Source organism: Morus notabilis, unplaced genomic scaffold (genome assembly GCF_000414095.1).
Source record: "Morus notabilis unplaced genomic scaffold, ASM41409v2 Scaffold196, whole genome shotgun sequence".
NCBI lineage: Eukaryota > Viridiplantae > Streptophyta > Magnoliopsida > Rosales > Moraceae > Morus > Morus notabilis.
In genome coordinates this window covers 101,708-122,418 of record NW_010361517.1, presented here as the reverse complement: position 1 = coordinate 122,418, position 20,711 = coordinate 101,708, and the positions used below count along the sequence as shown (strand labels likewise).

The 20,711-nt window shown below is 33.6% G+C and overlaps 3 protein-coding genes across 3 annotated transcripts; all 3 read right to left on the bottom strand.

Annotated features, from left to right (window-relative positions):
• Positions 1–324: 324 nt before the first annotated feature.
• LOC21391053 (vegetative cell wall protein gp1) lies at positions 325–1,553 on the bottom strand. The gene has a single exon (XM_010099895.2). It carries the CDS (start codon positions 1,112–1,114, stop codon positions 605–607), a length of 510 nt encoding a protein of 169 aa, XP_010098197.1. The 5' UTR covers positions 1,115–1,553; the 3' UTR covers positions 325–604.
• A 2,483-nt stretch (positions 1,554–4,036) lies between these two features.
• LOC21391052 (protein disulfide isomerase-like 1-4) lies at positions 4,037–8,422 on the bottom strand. The gene is made up of 12 exons (XM_010099894.2): positions 7,775–8,422; positions 7,506–7,635; positions 6,868–7,033; positions 6,646–6,764; positions 6,421–6,501; positions 5,709–5,795; positions 5,523–5,597; positions 5,355–5,423; positions 5,154–5,234; positions 4,948–5,082; positions 4,637–4,693; positions 4,037–4,540 (listed from the first exon to the last, which is right to left on the bottom strand). Exons 1-12 carry the CDS (start codon positions 8,338–8,340, stop codon positions 4,355–4,357), a joined length of 1,752 nt encoding a protein of 583 aa, XP_010098196.1. The 5' UTR covers positions 8,341–8,422; the 3' UTR covers positions 4,037–4,354.
• Positions 8,423–10,736: 2,314 nt separating this feature from the next.
• Positions 10,737–15,291, bottom strand: LOC21391051 (probable serine/threonine-protein kinase PBL28). Its single transcript, XM_024166809.1, has 9 exons — positions 15,202–15,291; positions 14,723–14,858; positions 14,281–14,624; positions 13,540–13,775; positions 13,226–13,352; positions 12,707–12,769; positions 12,438–12,615; positions 11,827–11,959; positions 10,737–11,065 (listed from the first exon to the last, which is right to left on the bottom strand). The coding sequence occupies exons 1-9, from the start codon at positions 15,284–15,286 to the stop codon at positions 10,823–10,825; spliced, it is 1,545 nt and encodes a 514-aa protein (XP_024022577.1). The 5' UTR covers positions 15,287–15,291; the 3' UTR covers positions 10,737–10,822.
• Between the last annotated feature and the right edge of the window lie 5,420 nt (positions 15,292–20,711).

Here is a 20,711-nt window from a genome sequence, read left to right as displayed (position 1 = left end):
TTTTAATTTGAGTTGAAATGTAATTTTATGTGAAAACTTTATACTGTAATAAAAAAATTAGATGTAATTATTTCTGAGAACTTTTTACTGTAGTAAAACTCAAATTCTAAACTCGAATCGGTGAAATAAACGGGCCAATTCATGACAAATTATATTACTACAGTGTCTTTTATCGTAAAAATTTAAATTCTAAACTTTTATTAAAGCGTTTTTTTTATATATACGACTTGAGTTGTTTCTGCTGAGAGAAAGAGAAGTACCAATGGAATTATATGTTTTCTTTTTGCTCAGCGACAGACCATCACCACGAATTGATAATGAGGCATAAGCGCAGATCCGATCAACCAAAAGCAAAATCAAGCTACATAATGGCTCCAAATTCAATATTCTAAAAATGAAAAACATCACTGACTATTATGGACTACGATATCTCTTTTCAACAAAGAAATCATATCAAATCGAAAATTCATATAATCCCCGGTAAAGAATATCAAGAATCGAATTCACCATCTCCAGAACTAAAGCACGGTATATGGCAGAGACATAAAGAAACTAAAAATGGCGGAAAAAAATTTCAGTGACCTCTAAGAGAAGCAATTAGATCTCAAAGTATCTCTCTCCTCGCCGAGTAGCCGTACTGAGATCGGCGAATGTTGTCCTGGCGTCTCTTGTACACAAATCCTCCCAATCCAACCAAACAAGCAGCTGCAAGTACTCCGACCGCAATCCCTGCCTTCTTGCCTCCGCTCATTCCTCCGGACGATCCCTCCGGTACTTCTCCGTCCACGTCCATGTCGCTGTGGTTGATGTCGCTCGCATCCGGCGAAGGAGACGGAACTGGAGATTTCTCCGTGGAAGGAGAAGGAGGAGGAGAAGATGTTGGAGAGGAACCTGGAGCGTGAGTCTCCGGCGGAGGAGACGGCGGCGAAAAAGTCGGAGAATCAGACACCGGAGCGCCGACAGTTGGAGCGGAAGACACAGGAATAGGCGAATCCGCGCCGAGTGCCGGCGCCGGACTCGGTGCGCTCTCCGGCGACTGCGCAGACACTGCAGATCCTACGCAAACGATGAGCAGAAGAAGCGTAAAGAAGAATTCGCCAAATCGCTTCGCCATTGCGGAAACTTCTCAGAGTCGTGAAGAGATTCACAAACAGGCAATGCGGATCTTGGATTTCGACTTCTTGATGAAGAATGGAGCGAGACGGAGTGTGATAAGCAGCGGAGAGAAGAGAAGATCTGAATGTGAGAGGAAGTAGAAAAAGGCGGTTGAAAAAGAGAAGATCTCGGGAGACGCGAAAAGGAGAATGTGAAACCTAGATTGACGGGAACGGAAAATGAGAGAGAGAGAGAGAGAGAGGATTTTGGGGAAGAAGAATCCGGAAGTTTGTGAAAGATACAGGATGGTTTTGTTTGGGGATTTGGATTGGGAATTTGCGAGAGCAAAGAAGCAGGAGTTATACTGGTTTTTTTTTTTTTTTTTTAATACATTGGGGAAATAAAAGTGTCATGGGTGGTTTGAATTTGAAGGGAAAATTTTGAAAAATAACTTTAAAAAAAAGAATTTGAAGGGAAAATTTATACTCTAGATCCTAAAAATATATATATATATATATGATTTTTTCTTTTTTTTTTTCCTTTCAGAATTAACGTTATTAAATGTAGTAAAGACCCTTTACTTGAATAAATGGTGATTTGTTATACACGCCAAAAATGGGAGTAGAGATTTCCTTTTCTTTATTTTCTTTATTTATTTATTCATTTTTATTTTTGTATATATTGGATTTATTTATTGTCGGTGTAGGAAGTTTCCTAATTAGTACGCATCTCTTTTGGTAAATAAGTTTCCTTTTTAAATGCATGGACAGAATGTGAAATGTTGACCATGACAGCGTACAATAAATTCTTATCATAAGGGCTTTAATGCGGCTCAACGTCTCGTGATTAATAAATCTATCACAGTTGCTTAGGAAAAAATATAAATATATCATAGTTTTTCAAGAGAAAAGAAGACAAATATTATTATAAAGTGTGTCTCTATATTTTTATTTTTTATTATTAATTAATCTTTTTTAATCAAATAATTTTATTAATTAAAAAAGTATTAATTAAAAATAAAAGGTAAAAATTCAGATTTATAAACTCTAAAAATAAATTTTCTCTGTTTTCAAGACTCAATTAATAGGTCTCCAGCCATGAACGCCTTCTTCAAGTGTTCTCTTTTCTCCTTTATTTTTAAAATAGCTTTCCTCAATTATTATCTTAAGCAAATAAAATAGAAAATAGAAAAACCTTTATTCATCGTATTGTTTTCTTAACCGCTAATCAATAGGCATGATAGCTTAGCTAGACTTCCACTATTACAGAGTTGAGAAGGAAACAACTTTCACGGCATGTCTATCAACGCATAATAAAAATGTTTATAAATTGAAGTGGACATGATCGGGAGCAAGTAAGATTTAAAATGAAGAATCAGAGTCAGAATAAGTTATTTATTTAGTGATAGAATTTGAAATTAAAATCATTTTAAATTTCATTCATATGTTTACTTACACTCATAACAAAAATGAATTAGAATAAAAATACTAATATACCTTTTAAGTCAACTATATATCTTTAATTTAAAAAATAAATTGTGTACTTGTTATATTAAAATTAATCATTATTAAAATATTTAGTATAATAATAGGGTAATATGATAATAAATATAAATTGTACCATTATTTAAAATAATAAATTTTCAACATTTAAATAAAATATATAAAAATAAAAATAGTATTAAAAAATAAAAAAAATATATTATTAATTTATTAAAGAAAATAAAGTACATATTTAGTATATTAAAGTTAACAATAATTAGGCTAATACTATAATATTAGGCAAATAAAATAATAAATATAGATTGTAATTATTATTTTTTATTTTATATTTATAAGTAATATAAGGGTATACTAGTAATTTAATATTAATATCAGGAATGAGAATCTCAATTTTAACGGGGGCATAAGAGTGCCGTCCCATTTTTTAAAACTAAATTTGAGTGGACCCACCAATCTCACTTCTTTTTTAAGATAAAAAAGAGTAAGTAAACATAGAATTGACTCTTATTCCTCAATTCTGATAAGTAAACATGCCATCACTAGATTCTAAGCCACAATAACACGTGAACAGCTGGCTGTTTATAATAGTTAATCAAAATTCTCATCAGAAGCAATGCCCACGAAAGAATTTCATTATAAGTTAATGCTATGAAACTAAGCACCGTTAGCTATGATAATACAGCTTATCTAGCACTAATGACTAACTTTCCTTATACACAACACAACAAATAACACCACCATTTAAAAGAAAAAGAAAAAGAAAAAAAAACTTGCTTTTCATGTGGAAAACGAATTCCAATTTGCAACACTCGCCCAAGTCCCACCATAAATGAGTTGAAAACAACCAAACAACGAATTGCTTAAGCTTGGTGTAGAAGTGCCTAACACAACCACTTGAGCATGAATTTTCCAAGTAAAATGCCAAGAAAAATAAAAGACGCAAATTGCTGTTTAAAAAATTAAACACAATAATCTCTTTCCTTTCACCCAACTCCTTGTGCCCTTTTTAACTTCCATTCGTTTTCTGAATTCCGACCACAAAAAGTAGTGATATGATAAGTGAGTTAGGCGTGACTCGTGAGAAATACCTAAAAGTGGAGATTCTAGTGGGTCAATGTTCTTGTGGATGATGACAATAGGCAATACTCTTTTAACACACAATATCAAACAACCAGAATGTTGGAAAGTTCCGGATTCCCAGCACAAGCTCTTTTACTGTTAAATAACTAATGCTGTTTGTCAGGTTAAACATCCAATTCTGATCTTCCAGGTTATTTTGTTCCAAAGAAAAACAGGTATACAAAGTAAACATTTGTACCATCACCCATAAACTTAGCATACGTTAGCCAAAATAATAATAATAATAATAATGAAATAATAAAAGGGAAGGAAAAAAAAATAGAAAGCTTAGCATACTAACACAACACAAAATAGAATAAAACTGTCCTGCTGTGTACAAATCAGTTAAAAGCAAATAGAAGTCCACATAAACACTCAAAGAATCAAGAGGTAGAAAGGAGTCTTTATTAATTCCTCAAAAGAACTCTATTACAGGATATAAACTCAAAACTTAAATGCGTTAATACACCTCTCTTTTAACTCGATGCACTCTTTCTTTCTTTTTTTTAATCGTTTTTGTCCCTTTTTCCCAGGAAGAGGGGTTTGTTTTCTTCCTTTTCTAGTCCGTCTGATCCTATCGTCATCTATTGATAAATATTCCTTGCTATAAAGCAGGAGAAGAAAAAAAATTAAACTCCTCACAACTCATCCTTAAGATCTTTAGTGCTAGTTTCAGTGCTCTGAGTACCATCCGAGGTCTCTTTTGCATCAGGACTCTCAGATTTCGGAGATGTAGTCGGTTTCTGGAGCTTGAAGGGGATTGATGCATGTTTCTTCAGAAACTTGTAAAATGCTACCACCGTACGGTCAGTGTCTACGGTAATCTGCATACACCAAGTAACCAGATGCTCCACATGATATCCAGAAACGAAGGAAAAAAGATACAGAACCTACTATTATACCGCTGAATCACCACTTACCGGATCAAAGCTCTTGTTTCCAGCAGGGAAGAAGAGAATTGTTGGAAACCCATCCGACTGTACAGGAAAAGGAACAGATATTTACTACAAAGTCTACGCTTCCGGTGAACAATAAAGATTTCAAAAAGAGTGTAATAAATGCAGAGACTAGTTGGCTATATGGTATATTGAAAACAAGCATAATAGATTTCACACGTCAATAATTGATCGATGAACAAAAAAAATGGTGCTTTGCAGCCATAAAGGTGGACCTCGTGCATAGAGTTAGTTTGTATCAATCATGAATTTACAATATTCAACTCTGGGATTACCTTTGCCCTGGGGTGCTCATTTGTGGTTCCATCCATCTTGGCTATAACGATAGATTCAATGCCCCGTAGGTGTTTCGCAAGCTTGTTGTATGTTGGCTCCAGAGCTTGGCAATGGCCACACCAAGGTGCATAAATCTGGCATATAACCATGCATCAGTTCAGCCTCTCGCAAAGATAAACTAACTAATATATTTATTATTTCTTACCTCCAGAAGCACATCCTTTGATTCGTCCAAAACAATCTCATCAAAATTATTTCCAACAATTATCTTTACATCACCGTCGTTCTGCATCAATTGAATTATAATAATAAAATAAAAGTTAGCCTATAAATCTTGCAGGAAAAAGTAGCGCCTTAAAATTAAATTATAAAACTTACAGTTTCAGGAATGAATTATAAAACTTACAGTTTCAGGAATGGGGTCCGACTTTAAGAAAGGCTTTAGCTTGTCTTGCAAGAAATCCTCCCCAAAAGCCTGAGGAATTTACGTTAAAATTAGCGAGTATTTATCATCTAAGCTTATCAAACATGTAAGTAACCCGGTATCTTTCTGAGAGTTTGAGAGAGATCCAACCTTAATATTATCCACGGTCACTTCTCCATCAAGCACAAATTTCTTGCCATCATCATTTCCAGTGTACGCAATAACCTGTGAGAAACGAGATATTATTAGCACCAAATCAATTAAGCAGATAAAATAACGTTAAAATTTGTGAATTAGAATGAGAGATGTAAGGAGATGCAAAAGAGAAATGATTACCTTCGGAGCATCTCCACTAACACCAAAATATTCTGAGACTGGCTTCCCAACATCTTCATTGTCCATTTCGATGTAAACAAAAATAAGCTACAAGTAATAAGGAAAAATCAATATGAATGAGTGGTTCAATTTGACCAAAATGCAAAGTTAAACTTCAATTCCAAAGATTTCTAGAGGTACCTACAACGAAGTGAAATAAATAGGATAAGCTAATTCCAGCTCTAATTTATTGTCTCTTAGGTCGGTAAAACTGTCCCTGTAGCTAAAGTAAAGACAGGAGTTACAGTTCCAATTCTTGTTCTATTTTTGTAGACCACATGGACCTAAAAACTCTCTACATTTGTACCTCCAGCTCAGAGGACAGAAGTATACCTAAATCCGGGTTAGCTGTTCTAGCTCTAGTTCAGGACATTGTGAGTCCTCTTGCTTAAAACTTTCAAAGCCAGCAACCGAACTGGCAGAAATAGATTGGAAGGCTACTAAATCTACCTCTAATTTTTCAATCTCAGCATACTGAATCTATGTTATGAACATGTAAAACGGTAAACGTCATAGATAACAACCAACTAGCTAAAGGAAAATATTATTTAACCCTGAAGCGGTTTTCATTCTTACGACAATGACAAAAAAATCCACAGAACAAACCAATCGAAGATTCAAAACTTCATTATCCAAAAACAAGTCCAAAGCTATTTAAAATTAGAGGCAATACCTTTCCCTTGAAAGACTTTGCCGCCTCTTGAAAAATTGGGACAACCTTCTCTGTATCGTTTTTAGTAGAAAACAGCAGCAACTGAGTGCAGAAATTTAAAAGTGTAAATACCGTCACCAAGAAACTATTAACTTTCTCAGTTATTTCCAATATACTTAAATACATACATACACCGTCACGGATCACAGGCATATATGCTATGTTCAGAATTCAAGATTGCCGAACCTGTTTCTTAATTGTACTTTCAAAAACTGCAGGAGCGTTTTCCCTCGTGAAAATGGTAACCAGAGGAAGCTTATTGGCAAACACGAACTCAGATATGGACGACTTATCAAATTTACCATCTGCAGAAATGATAAGCAATATGAGGCATGGCCTTTCCGTCTTCATTCGGACAATTAGAATTTGCATTAAATGAAAATTGAGAAAAACACTAGAGAAACAAACCAAAGTGGATCAATTTTTCAGGCTCCTCCTTAAGTAGGACCAAGGCGGGCCGTTTCACTTCAGGCTCAATGTGGAAAAGCTTTGCCACATCAGGATTCACTGTTTGGTAAAAGTTGACATCATCTTCAAGTCGTGATGCAGAAGCAAGTACATCACTTTCCGAACCCTGTTAAAAAATGGGAAAATGACATGAATTAAATAGGCCATCTAATCATCAGATTCTGATTGTGATCTTCTAAACTTTGTATAGTCTCATGACTGCTGAATTCTATAGGAACATTAAACAAGACACACGGACCATAACCTCTCACTCCTAATCCATACGTTAGGATAGATTAGCATTGTCTACAGCAGGCCATTTTCCATGCTAAAGAACACCAAGCATCTCTTATACGTACTTAACAATCTAAACGCGTCAAAATAATTTCAAAAATTAATAAACTTTACATAAGTCACAAAACATGCTTTTATTTTTCTCTCCTTATATTAATTTTCACCCACCAGCAACAAAGACGAACATTTCAAAGAGCACGCAAAATAAAGCTGTGATGTCATTATTATCAGGAATTTCAAATATTTTTCAGGTTAAATTGGCCAAAAATTTAACCATTGGTAAGAAATAAAGGACAACGACATACCACCAAAGAGTTCAAGTAAGCCAAAACGACTTTGCTTTCAGAAGTCAAAATGCGTTCGGCGTCCTCCGTTGTTGTAATGTTGTTGATACCAGGTCCAATCTTCTTCTTAATCCAAGTAACTATGGCCTCCCTAAATTTTCACACAATAAAAAAAAAAGAAAAAAAAACAAATTCTTCAAAAGAATTTAATAAACAATTTCCTCTGAAACCGACGAATTTTAGCCGTAATCAATAAGAGAAGGAAAATCAAACAGAGAAACAAAACTCACTTGTTCCTCGCACCGGAATAAGGCTTGTGAACGCCATCGACGAAGAAGTAGATAGTCGGATAGCCTTGGACATCGTACTCGTGAGCCAACTCGTTCTCCTCCGTGGCGTCGACTTTCGCCAAAACGACATTCTCTCCCTTGAGCTCCGTCGCCGCGGCGGCGTACTCGGGAGCCAGAGCCTGGCAGTGACCGCACCACGGCGCGTAGAACTCGACCATCACGAACTGGTTGTTCTCGATCACGCCGGTGAAGTTCCTCTCCTTCAAAACGACGACGTCCTTGTCGTCCACTTCTGGCTCCTTGTAGGCCTCCTGATCGGCGTCCGGCTCGTCGAAATCGGAGAAATTCCCGAAGTCGTCATCGCCTTCGTCGTCGAAATTGTCCGGATCTGGATAGTGGTTGTGGCCGCCGTGATTGGCGTCGCTCTTGTCGTCGGATTCCTCGAGAAAGCTCAGATCCTCATCGTCGTCGTCCAGGTCTTTGGCCTTGGATTCCTTGCAGAGAACGGAGTTGGAGAAGAAAAGCAGAGCGGCAAATGCTAGAGCGATAGAGAGTCGACTCGCCATTTCTGAGTGAGTACGAAAACGGATCGGAAGGAGTGAGATCCGCGGGAGTAGGGTTTACACTTTAATAGAGTTCAGTTTAAAGGAAGAAGACCAGCGACTTAAAAATTAGACAAAAAATAAATCTCTAAAAATGATGAGGCATTTTTGGAATTTGGACCAATCCCGTTTCACTTACATGAATTAATTAACGAAAAAATGCTGATAATTTATTTTAGAATGGAATAATGCTAATAATCTTTTTGCATCATACAAATTTAAAATAAATATTGTTTGTCGTCTTTTTTTTTTTTTTGTTAAGATAAGAAGTTGTGAGATATAATAGGTAATTCTTTATATTTATATTGCTATACGATTATAGTGGATAAATGCAATTGATATTTTTAAAAATCTTGTTGTCTTGTAGGAATATAATGGTAAATGCAATTGATCATTTCTTAATCTTTTTTTGTTTTCTTTTCGGAATATAATGCAGAAATGCAATTGGTCATTTTCTTAAATGATAGTAGATAATCCCATGCACGTCTCAGTGGGTACTCAATTCTTTCAATTTATGAGCTGGCCTTTAATAGCTTTGAAACTTCCCCTGAAAGAAAAAATATATGGCCCGTTCATTTCACCGATTTGAATTTAAAATTTGAGTTTTATTATAGTAAAAAACTCTAAAAAATAGTCACATCTAACTTTTTTGTTACAGTAAAAAGTTCTTATATAACGTCATATCTCAATTCGAATTAAAAACTCGAATTAACATAGCTTTAAAAACTGAAACTATTAGCCTTTAAATTAAAAAGCATGCCGTTTTATCCCCTCCAATAAAATAAAAAAGTCCTTTTGTTCTCTTTAAAAGAAAAACATTTTTTCTATAAAAAGCAACCAACCATACTGGAGTGATCATTTATTTGCTTAAAATCAATTGCATTGGTTTGTTTGCCTTTAAAGAATGAGAAGGGCTTACTCAAAGTTAAAATTGATTAAAGTATAATGTTAAGAGACACTAGTTCTAAGCCTAAATTTTTTGTACTAATTCACGTATTATGTGAGTTGTCATCCTTTTATTAATAGTTATTTAAAAGATTGTCAATTCAATTAATAATAAGTGACTCTGTCTACCAATAAAAATATGAGAATTCTATACTACATAAGTTAATACAAAAAAATTGAGATCAGAATTAGTGTTCCTAATACTACTACTGAGTCAACGTTGAGACCCATTCAAGCTGCATGAAAGGGGGGAGAGAGATGGACAGGTAAGAAATCATGAATTAAGAAAATAACCTTGCTTAGTATAATTAAAACTGCCAATTAACATATTATATTATTTTTCCCCAAGTCAACAATTAACGTGCCAACAACTGCATTCAATTTGGGCTAAAAAAAAAAAAGATGTACTCTAAAAAATACGACAATGGCCAATGCCACTAATTCTACATCACAAAAACTTTTTTCTTTTTTCCCCTTTTGTTTTGATAAAATGCCTCAAACCATTAAATTTGCACCATATGGAGTGTTCACACTTCCGATGCTGCCGATCGAGCAGTTCGCGACAGTAATCGATCAATAGCAATTTATTTTTATTTACTCTTTTTTCTTAGACCATACATACATACATATATATATACATGCATATATATATATATATATGTATATATAATTTTTAAAGTTACGTTTTGTTAGCCTTCAACGGCCAAACAGACTCAAACAGCGGCGCGATAGCAGGCAATCTGAGCATACAGATGTCACAAAAATTTGTAGGTCTCACTATAGTTTGTGATTTATTTGCTACTACAAAATTATCGCCTTTTCTTCACCTTTAATCCGTAATCATTTTTCTCACATCTGTAAAGGGCAACTACGTATTTTTCTATTTTTCTTCGTACAAGAAATTTTAGAGCGCGTTTAAAACTCATTCTAAAATAATTTTATTTTTTATATAAAAATAAAAATGAAAACGTTTTCAATCTTAAACAGAAATAATTTTTAAAAATATGTTTGGTAGTTTTATTAACATATTATTTTCAGTATAAAAAAACTCATTAATGTCTCTGTGCTCGAGAGAGGAAAAAATGAAAATAAAAAATGAAAAACAACAAAAAATCTTTTTTCATTTCTCTATTATTTTACACTAAACCAAAAAATCGTTTTCATTTATATTTTTTGTCTTTATTGTGTCAAACGCGTTTTGAAAACATTTTCATTTTTTTTTCTCAAAAACGAAAAAAATAAAAATAAGATCAATTCCAAATACGGTCTTAAATTTTGGGCAACTATGTAACAAAGTAACGAGGAATCAGAATGATCTTTCTGGCCAAGTACAGGAACAAAGATAACGATATGTTTTAAATCTTGAGACCTTTTTTTTGTACATGTGATTTATTTACTTCAAGAATGTTGCTACAATTGAAATCCTCCTCTATGTTACTATAGTAAAAAAATTACACCCAAAGAAAAATCAATAAGGAATGACAAGATTACTACCAGAAACTCATCTGAAGAGCTCACTCCCAAGAGTCACAGCACCTATCTGAAGATCAAGTTCAGAACTCAAGCGAGCATTTTCTCCCTCTTGAATTCTTTCTAGCTCTTCGACGACGAATTTCACCGGCGGTCTTCTTGCACTTCCATCTATACACATCAATGCCAATTCCATCATCTGCTTTGCAGCTCCCGTAGCTTGCCTTCCTAATGATTTATCTACAAATTCTTCAAAGTCTTCTGTTTGTTTGGCCTTCAGAGACAACATTGAATTTGTAGTTAAAACTAAAAGGTTCAAACAATAAGGGGTTGTTCTTTTACATTTTTGAGTTAGAGTGACTTGAATGATGATCTTGAGTTGAGTTTGAGTTATAACTTGAGTTAAAATTGTAATTTGGGTTTGTATTTTGATGTGTACATTTGAGTTATGATTTAAATTGAGAATTTATTTTAGTTTGTATTTGAGTAGATTAAAACTTAAATTTGCATTTAGATAGTATTTTAATAAAAACTCAATGGTGATAAAAAATTTTAATAGGATATATGGGTGGAGTTTTATTCGTCTTTTGTTATGAATGCATAGAAAAAAAAATCATCTCAATCAAAATTAAAACGAAAAAGTTATGGCATTTTTAAGAATAAAAAAAATAATGATTATTAACTTGAGTTTGAGTTTATGAACTCGAGTTGAAGGAAAAATTTGAACTCGAGTTGAAAGAGAAACTTGAAATTGAGTTTAGCCCCAACTCGAGTTCAAACTCGAGTTTAAACTCAAATTTTATAAAAAAACATGAACTTAAATAAGGTTATAACTCGAGTTTAAATTTTTTACTGAGTTTCGTTGCAAAAGAACAAAATAACTCTATGCCTCATCACATCTTTTAGCTTTCTGACCTTTTTTTCTTAATTGAATATCGCACGTCCATTTCAGAAGAGCTGTTTTGATTATGGAAAACAAAGAACAAATTATAAGGAACAATATGGGTTGGCAAGATTTTGCAGTTTAAACGTTACCTGCAACACTAAATTTTCGCCCGAGTTTGACCGGTTTCTGACATTTGCTCCACGTCCACTAATCAATTCCAGTAAGAAGACCCCAAAACTGTACACATCACTTCTGTCTGAAACATTCTTTGGCATATCTAACCTTTATGAAAAAAAAAAGGCATTTTTAAGTATCAGTAAGAAATTTACTTCAACCCCCAAAAATCTGATAACTGAAGAATGATATCTTCAAATCATAGATTTGCCTGTCTAATACTCCCATGGGACTGAATAGTAGTTCAAAGTATGACTCGATCGAAATTTCGAAAGACTAGGACAAAAAACTTGATCAAACAGTGACATTTAAGTTGTTTTCTGGTACTGTATATAAAGCAATCAAGAATCATCTATGTGGTATTGCAATAAGTTATTTTGTTGCATCTCTTAATTCATAGGTCTGATCTTGGCCCACCCCCTAACAATTAAATTTTTGGAATATTTAGCTAACATGGTATCAGAGCACGGGATAGCAAGCTGCACACAAAATTTAAAGTCGGCTCGTCTCCCAACGGCCTAAGGTTCCATCAAAGAATATCATGTAGTTTGCAGTGAGTAGTTAGCTTCAAGGAGGGATAACATACTCTGGGTCAAGAAAGCAATCAATGGCTGAAGATGAACCAGCGTGATTGCCCTCAATTAGCAATTTGGAAAGACCATAGTCAGATACTTTAGCCATAAAGGTTTCATCAAGGAGAACATTTCTCGTCCTGAAATTCAAGTGCAGTTGAGGAGGCACCAAACTGTGAAGATGTCCCAGTCCTGATCCATAATAAGAGACTAGAGAAATCAAATTGTTTGTTTCTTATGAAAGATAAATAAAGTGGAAGAGGAAATGGACCAGCAGATTTACCTTTGGCTGCACCCAAAGCTATTGATACCCTATGTCGTATGCCAAGCTTTCCAATTGGTAAACCTTCACTATCTGAAATAGAAACCGGTCAGTTAAAAATTTAAGTTAATTCGCACCAATGCATCCTGAATTTTTCATCATTTGCAAGTTGGATCATGACCTTTTAATTTTCGCATATAAGATACTAAATTTGACGATTCTTGACAATACAGTCCAAATTGATAACAACTGTAAACTATACATATGTGCCAAGAAAGGCAAAAAAAAAAAAAAAATGCTTTAGGGTCCAACTTGCCAACCAAAAAAAAGTTTTTTGGATACATGTGTGCAAAAATCGTGGGGTGTTTCTGTCCATTAATTGACATGTGTTCAGTTATTGGACTACAATTCAAATATTTAAGATCCCATTTGTCAAAATTAAAAGTTTGAATTTCAAGTTGTCAACACTGACAAAATTTTCTGGTACACCAGTGCAAAAAACCTATATATATTTTTTTCACATCTATGAAGAGATAGTACCATATAGGTGGTTCCCGACATTTCCATTTAAGAGATAATCATAGATAAGTAGGTGCTGATAACTATCGTAATAGAAACCAATAAGCTTGACAAGATGCACATGCTGGACACGAGCTATTTGCTTCACCTGTTATTTGCATCATAAGATTTCAATATCAGTCAAAATTATAGATCATAAGAAGAGGTTATAAACACTAGACAAGTGCCAAGGCCCAAACTGCATGAAAAAAAAAAAAAAAAAAAAGAAGAAGAAGCAAAGGCGCATATTGGAACGAAGGCCTTGTCTGTATTCTTGACAGTTTTCTCAAGTTTACCTGATGAAAGAAAGACCGAGTTGGAGTTTGTAGGCGCCGCTTGATAGCAACAATAGATCCATCTTGAAGCATTCCCTTATAAGCCAAACCAAATCTACCTTCTCCTATGATATTATTTTGACTGAAATTGCATGTAGCTTGCTCCACTTCCAGAATACTTAGCTCCCTCAAGTTCTGTGTATCAAATGGAGAGAGAGCCACAGCATATGGGGATGTACCCCCTCTTTCCCATTCAACTAAATCAAGAGAGAGAGAGAGAGAGAGAGAGAAGAAACTATTGTTAAGTAACACAGCCAAACAATGAATCATACCATGTGGTACATCATACATGTATACTATACAATGTATCATATCTCAACATCATGATATAATTTCGTCATGATCATCATCATGAATCCAAAGGCGTGTGTAATAATTTCACACCTACAGTCTAAATGCCCCACCCCCAAGTTCAAAAGAATATGGAGATGCCATTGTAGAAATTTCAGAAACAAAGGTATGATTAATTGTTTGTCCTCGATTATTTACCCCTAAGAAGTCGAGTGTAATTTTCATGATATGTCACGACACTTTTTTTTCCTCATGATTAGTATCATTTTCCTAAATTCAATTTGTCAACCAGGATCAAAATATTAGTTGTAATCAAAAGCAAAGTGATTAGCAAGTCTTATCTGTGTGCCATTTGAAGAGTTAATTTATGACTATTATCATCCTGATATGCTGCTTAATAATTAATCGTACCAGGTGAAGAAGGTACGGAAGATGCTGATTCAGATGTTCTCCTTATGAGTTTCTTGACACGCATCAAACAGATATACACAAGAAATACGACAACCACCACGAGCAGAGCTGCGACAGCACCGCCAATTATGGCTGCAACTTTCTTTTTGGGCCTCTTGTAATCATGACCACCTTCTTCTTGCTCAGTTGTGAGAGTTGGAACACCACTATCCCCATTGGCTGCAGCTGATTTATAAATTCTTTCCTGTAGATGAATTGAGGAATGTGAAGGAAAAGCTCCTGTACTAAATGGTGATGGATTGAGTATTTTGGCCTGCAGAGAAAGTGTACAGATTCCGGGGAATCTGCAGAAGCATAAGTTTCTAATATGACTATGTACTGAGCATTGGTGTGACAAATGCAACTTTGTTCTGCAATCAAGCACACAGAAAGGGGTGCTTACAAAGAAACAAAACCTGGGTCCTTCAGTTTATAGCAATTCACACATGCCCGTTGTCTTAGGCACGGATTTCTTTCAATCACGCTACTCGGTTGCTGAGAACTACCTACTGTGGTCTTGAAAGTGAATGAAGCTTCAGCTGTAGGTGAGAAGACAAAAAACAGCCTTGCACTGAAGCCACTTCTTTGAACATGAACAAAATGCACTTTTTTGGCAAAAACTAAACGAAAAATACCGCGGTTCTTTTAGCCTAAAACCCAAGTCAACTCAACTCTTTTTGTCTGTTATCCTTCAAATAGTGTCTACCAAGCTTATAATCAAAACCATTGAAAAAAAAAAAAAAAAAACTCAAATCATTTTCCTGCCTCAGCAAGACTAGTAGTATGAAAAATGTGTTCAGTCTCTTATAAGCTTCTTTGGTTGTATGAACAACGCACACGAATTATGAATAAGGAAAGTTATAAGAGTAGTAGTTATAGTACCATATAACTTGTGGCTTGTTCTGCTGGGCTCTAAGAGCTGAATCAGTATGAGCAGCGGAAGCTGTTGCCACCAGAACAAGCGCATTGTAAACAAGCATCACTCCATTGAAGAAGCCCCAAACCAAACGGCAACTAACTTAGGGGAAAAAAACGATAAACATTGATCAGCAGAATGTTTGTAAAGTATTAACTCAATTTCATGAGTAAATCCACCCACTAGACTGAAAACTTGAAATGGGTGTTTTTTTATTTCCTTATGGGACCTTTTCTGTACTAATAAGCTGGAAAAAGTGTACTAGAAAAATGCCAAAAGTTTTTTTTTTTTTTTTTTTTTTTTTTTTTTTCAAGTTATCAATATTCTGGTGTACTGGCTTGAATAATTGAATACATTGGGATCTTTTTTATATTCGTAGATTTGAAAATCAAGCTTATACAGGTAAAGGGAAAATATATATTTATATATATAAATGAAAAACGAAGAGCTGAAGAAGGCACTTATGGGGCTGTCTTTATTGAAATGGACAGGGAAATGGCTGATCTTTGTTCAACAGCTAAAAGCCCAAATACTCAAAACCAGCCAGAAAAATCAAATTACACATCCCAAAAGATTCCCAGGGAATCTCAAAAACCTGGAACCTCTAAAGAATGCTCATCAGAACATCCAAAGCAATGACTGAGAAAAAACTTGAAATTCAAAAACCCCAGATGAAGATAAAAAGAAAAAAGATCAGAAAATTCAAGAACTTGATGTTGGAAACTCTTCAGCATTGACCAAAAAAATACAAATAAAAAATAAAAACCACCTTTTTACAATTTTTTATAGTTACTTTTTTCCAAAGACAGTACTCATCAGCATTGTAATGTAAGTCCAAAATCTTAGAGGATTTATTCGTTATTTATTAATTTATTCTTCTTTTTTTTTTCCTCTTAACCCCGCAACAATTAGTACAACTGGAGAGAATCTAGACAAAAAGTTACACCGACGACTCTAGAAGTACTTAGATAAGAAAAGTCTGAAAACTTTTTTCATTTTCCAGCTAAACTGACGAACTTTACATCCCATATATTGAATCCATGACTCATGACAAGTGCAGCTTCATAATTCAGACTTAAAATGACAGTATTTTTTTTTTTTTTTTTCCAGAGGAAAAACACTTCAAATGAAAAATCAGTATACAAAACATTAAAAGAGAAGAAATCATCGTATATTAAATGATATGGCCATTAAAGCTTGTCATGCCCTGCAAAGTAATGGAGCTTAAGAAATCATTAGAAACAAAATGTAAACTTACCAGAGAAAGACCTTTAGAGTCTTAGACCAGTTTATCAGATGTTTTTCTTTGCAGGTTCTGCAATAAAAAAAATTTTTTTTCCTAAAAGGAAGACAGAGACTTCTGAGAAAGCAACCAAAAGACTAAAAACCATAGTCACATATAACACATTAATTATTAAATGCCACATGCAATCTTACAGGTAGGACCGAATGTTCCTGTGACACAAAAAACAGTTGGTCAGTTTTAAAACCAGATTGAGTTTTTTGGCTTCTTCTCTTACTTATTATTTCCTGGTATTTCATAGGACTATGGCGAGTGATTACCGTTTGAACTGTCGACATTTTTTCCCCTCTGTAGCTTTAGTCAAAAGGAGGATTTGCCTAGAGAAATTTCCTCCTTTTATTTTATTTATTTATTTATTTGTTTTTTTTTCAACTTTATTTTATTTATTTATTTATTTGTTTTTTTTTTAAAAAAAAAAAAAAAAAAAAAAAAAAAAAAAAAAAAAAAAAAAAAAAAATTGCACTGAGAAAATTGAAAAGGGTCGGGGAAATTGCGCCACACAATTATGTCTCTCATATGTACCTCTTTTTGGTAACATAGCCTTGAAGGTAACATGAAACATGATATGTCGACCATATCGTAATATGATATATATTTTTTTCCTTCTTTTTTTTGGCAAAGAAATCATATTAATTACGTAAGGATATTTATTTTCTTCAAAATATGGTGTTACAACTTTGCTACAGGATAATTAGACTGACTAAACTCATTATATTTGTGCAAATCATATTTATACAATAATGAATAATTAATGATGATCATAACCCTCCGCCAAAAGGTCAGACATCGTGACAGGTTGCTCTGACATTTTCTTCATGAGTTATATATATATATATATAATCTCTATATATATATATATATATATGTTATTCTTCATCTTATGCTTTCATCAGCATTATTCTTATTTCGTCAAAGACATCTTACATTAATGGAACACCAACTTTTAAAGCGGTAGTACTGCTATACTATGAGCATTTATTTACATGTCGGCATAAATGCATTACTAAGAGATTGCATTGGAGCTCTTAAACGACCAAACTTTTAGCCAAGCATTTAAGGTACTAATTAAATTTCCAATTCCAGGAGCACCGTTAAGATGTAACTCCAAAGCAATTATACCGCTTATGGATTAACGTTATTGTCTATTTGATGTAAAAACTTATAGTGAGAATTGTTAGATAAGACATGAAAATATATCCTACCAATAAAATACAGATCTTCAATTTTCGTTGTTTTATTAAATTAATAAATTTTTATTAATCTGAATGATTCTGGTGACGAATAACAACTATATATAACTATTTGTCTTTATCTCATGACAAAAGTCGTTTTTGGTTGGGAACCAAAAGAGAGGGAAAAAAAAAAAAAAAACATGGAAACAATAATGTTTAGCTCTATAGAGCAATTTGGCTCTTACCCCATTCTTTAATTTAGAAGTCAAAATTCCACATTGATGGGGCCCAAGGATCCCTGTTCAACGGCTAGGACATGAATATATAACAAACTGAAACTGGAACTATGCTGTATTTTGGAAGGGCACCCCCAAAACTGAAATGGGTACAGTGTGATTGCAGCACATCAGTCTTTTTTTTTTTTTTCAGCACATCAGAGTTTCTGGATTCACATCAAGAGCACGTCCGTTTAGTCAGTAGATTCGTATAATAATTTAAATTATAATTCATCATTCGTTATTTTTTTTTATAAAAAATACACGTAATTTAAAAATAATTTTAAATTATAATTAATAAATCTATAAACTAAACGTTCACAAATAAAAATAAAAAATAAAATAAATAAACTCTTTGTTTTTTTTTTTTTTTTTTTTGGAGGCAAAGGCAATAAGGGGACCAAACTAATAGTAACAAGGCTCAAGTCATAAGGCTGGTAGTGACAGTCACATGATTGAGGATGTAGGTGGGGCTGAGAGGCTCACATGCAAAACCCACTTTGCAATTAAGCCCTTTTCGGCTTTTACCTACCAATCCCATGCCATATGTTCTGTAGAGACGTCAATTTAGGGCAAACCTTTTTCTTCTACTCGCTAGCAGGTAGCAGCTAGCTTAGACGTTGGTAAGTCTTTGTTTGATATCATGTAACCTATGTGTTGATTTTTCAAGGCCTAGACTCTATATATCAGCCTAGACTTGGTACTGCAATTATTTATGCCTCGGAGTTTTTTTTTTTTTTTTTTTTTGCCCTTTTCAATTTTTTTGGATGTTCTCTGTTAGTTTAGGAGACGTTTGGTAAAAAAATTTATACTATAATTTAAATCATGATTTATGATTCGTTATAGTATTTTTTTCATAAAAAATATACAAAAATTAAAAATGATTATAATCTCATGATTGTAATTCATAAATTAAACGTCTCCTTAATTGCTGATAGGAGATTTTAATTTAGACTTATGTGGGCAAAACACTTCCAATAATGTATGTTATCGCAATCATAAAGGCAACTGTAAAATATGGAACTCACACTTTATAGTGGCATTGGCATTGCGTTAGTAGCGTCAGGCTTACTCTAGGGTAGTTTGGTTAATGGCAAGTTTTAAATTCAATCTTAGGGAAGTGTCGGAGACTATTTTTAGACTACTGATTCAATATTTATTAATCTTTATAAGATTAAAGTAACGTGTTTCGTCTTTCGATCTAAATAGTTATAACTTAATAGACTTTGTTGGAATATCCGAACAGCTATGTTCACATACTAAGGAGCTAGCAACAAGTTATCCCTCCCCCACACTTTAATTCACCAAAAAGAAGTGTAAATAATAGAACTCACACTGTATAGTTCCTACAAAAAGGAAAACTCAGAAACTCTTATAAGCCGTATTTCGGCAGTTTAACGCTAAATTTAGGGCCACATCAACAATACAGAGAGCTACTAGAGAAAAAGGTTTTCGGATTGACCAAAATACTTAGAGTACGTTTGGTTTATATATTCAGAATCATGATTTATAACTATTTTTATTTTACGTGTATTTTTTGTGAGATAAAACACTATAAAAAATTATAAATCATGATTTAAAATCAAGAATGAATATAGAAAATAAACGTCCCCTTGATAGCTAAATGTATCATACTCGGACCGCTCTCCACATGCTGTTAATTTTTTTTTTTAATTTAGAAAAATAAAGGATTAAGACAGCTCAAAATAAAATTACGCAACAACAATTACACTTGTCCCAAGAAGTACGTTATCAATTTACGGCAGATTAGATTTATATAGAATCGCTATTAATCATGACCAAGGGACTTATATGTATGTATGTGTATATATATATATATATATATGTGTGTGTGTGTGTGTGTGTGTATACATTATTAGATCAAACATGTTATAGTGTTTCAAATAATGGAATTTACCACATCAACCACTGATAAATAAGATGGTTTCTCACCCAATAAGCTCAAAAAAGCAATTTTGATTATAGAAGTTGAAACTAATGATGCTCAATCAAACTTCTAACTTGTTTTTGAAACTCTTGGACGATGAAGAGTTTACCCCAGGTTCTGTTCATTCATACATTTTGGCTCCCTTTATTATTTGGTCTCTGGTTGTTGGCAAAGAGCACGTTTGGTTTCAGTTACCTTAATCTTGTATAAGTAGGCAAGTGGAAATATAAAAGAGTGTTGCATAATTATAAAACCTCTCTTGTATTTCCAATTCACATATATATTATTTATTTTTTAAAATTATAGTCCACTATTACATAGCTCAAGTTTTTTTTTAAATAATAATAATACAACCAGTGTTAGATGGTATTAGAGATTTGAAAAATATTAGCATCACTCTTTCTGTTACTCTCTCTTTCTGCATTCATTATTTGACATGTGGACTCCATAAACATGATGTATTATTGTTTAAATAGAAAATAACATAGTGGAGTCCACATGTCGAACAGTGAACAATGAAGGCTGTGAATGACAAAGAGAGTGAGAGAAAGAGTAATGCTATAATTTCTCATAGGATTTTTAGTATTCTAATAGCTAAACAAATCTAAAGCAACACAATATTTGTGTATGTTTTCTCCAATCTTATCCTTGATAGGGGAGGGATTTGCAAAGAAAATCAAATTATAATTCTAGAGTACGTTTGGTTGGTGGATTCGTACCCTGATTTGAATCATAGTTTGTGGTTCACTACAATATTTTTTTCACAAAAAATATACGT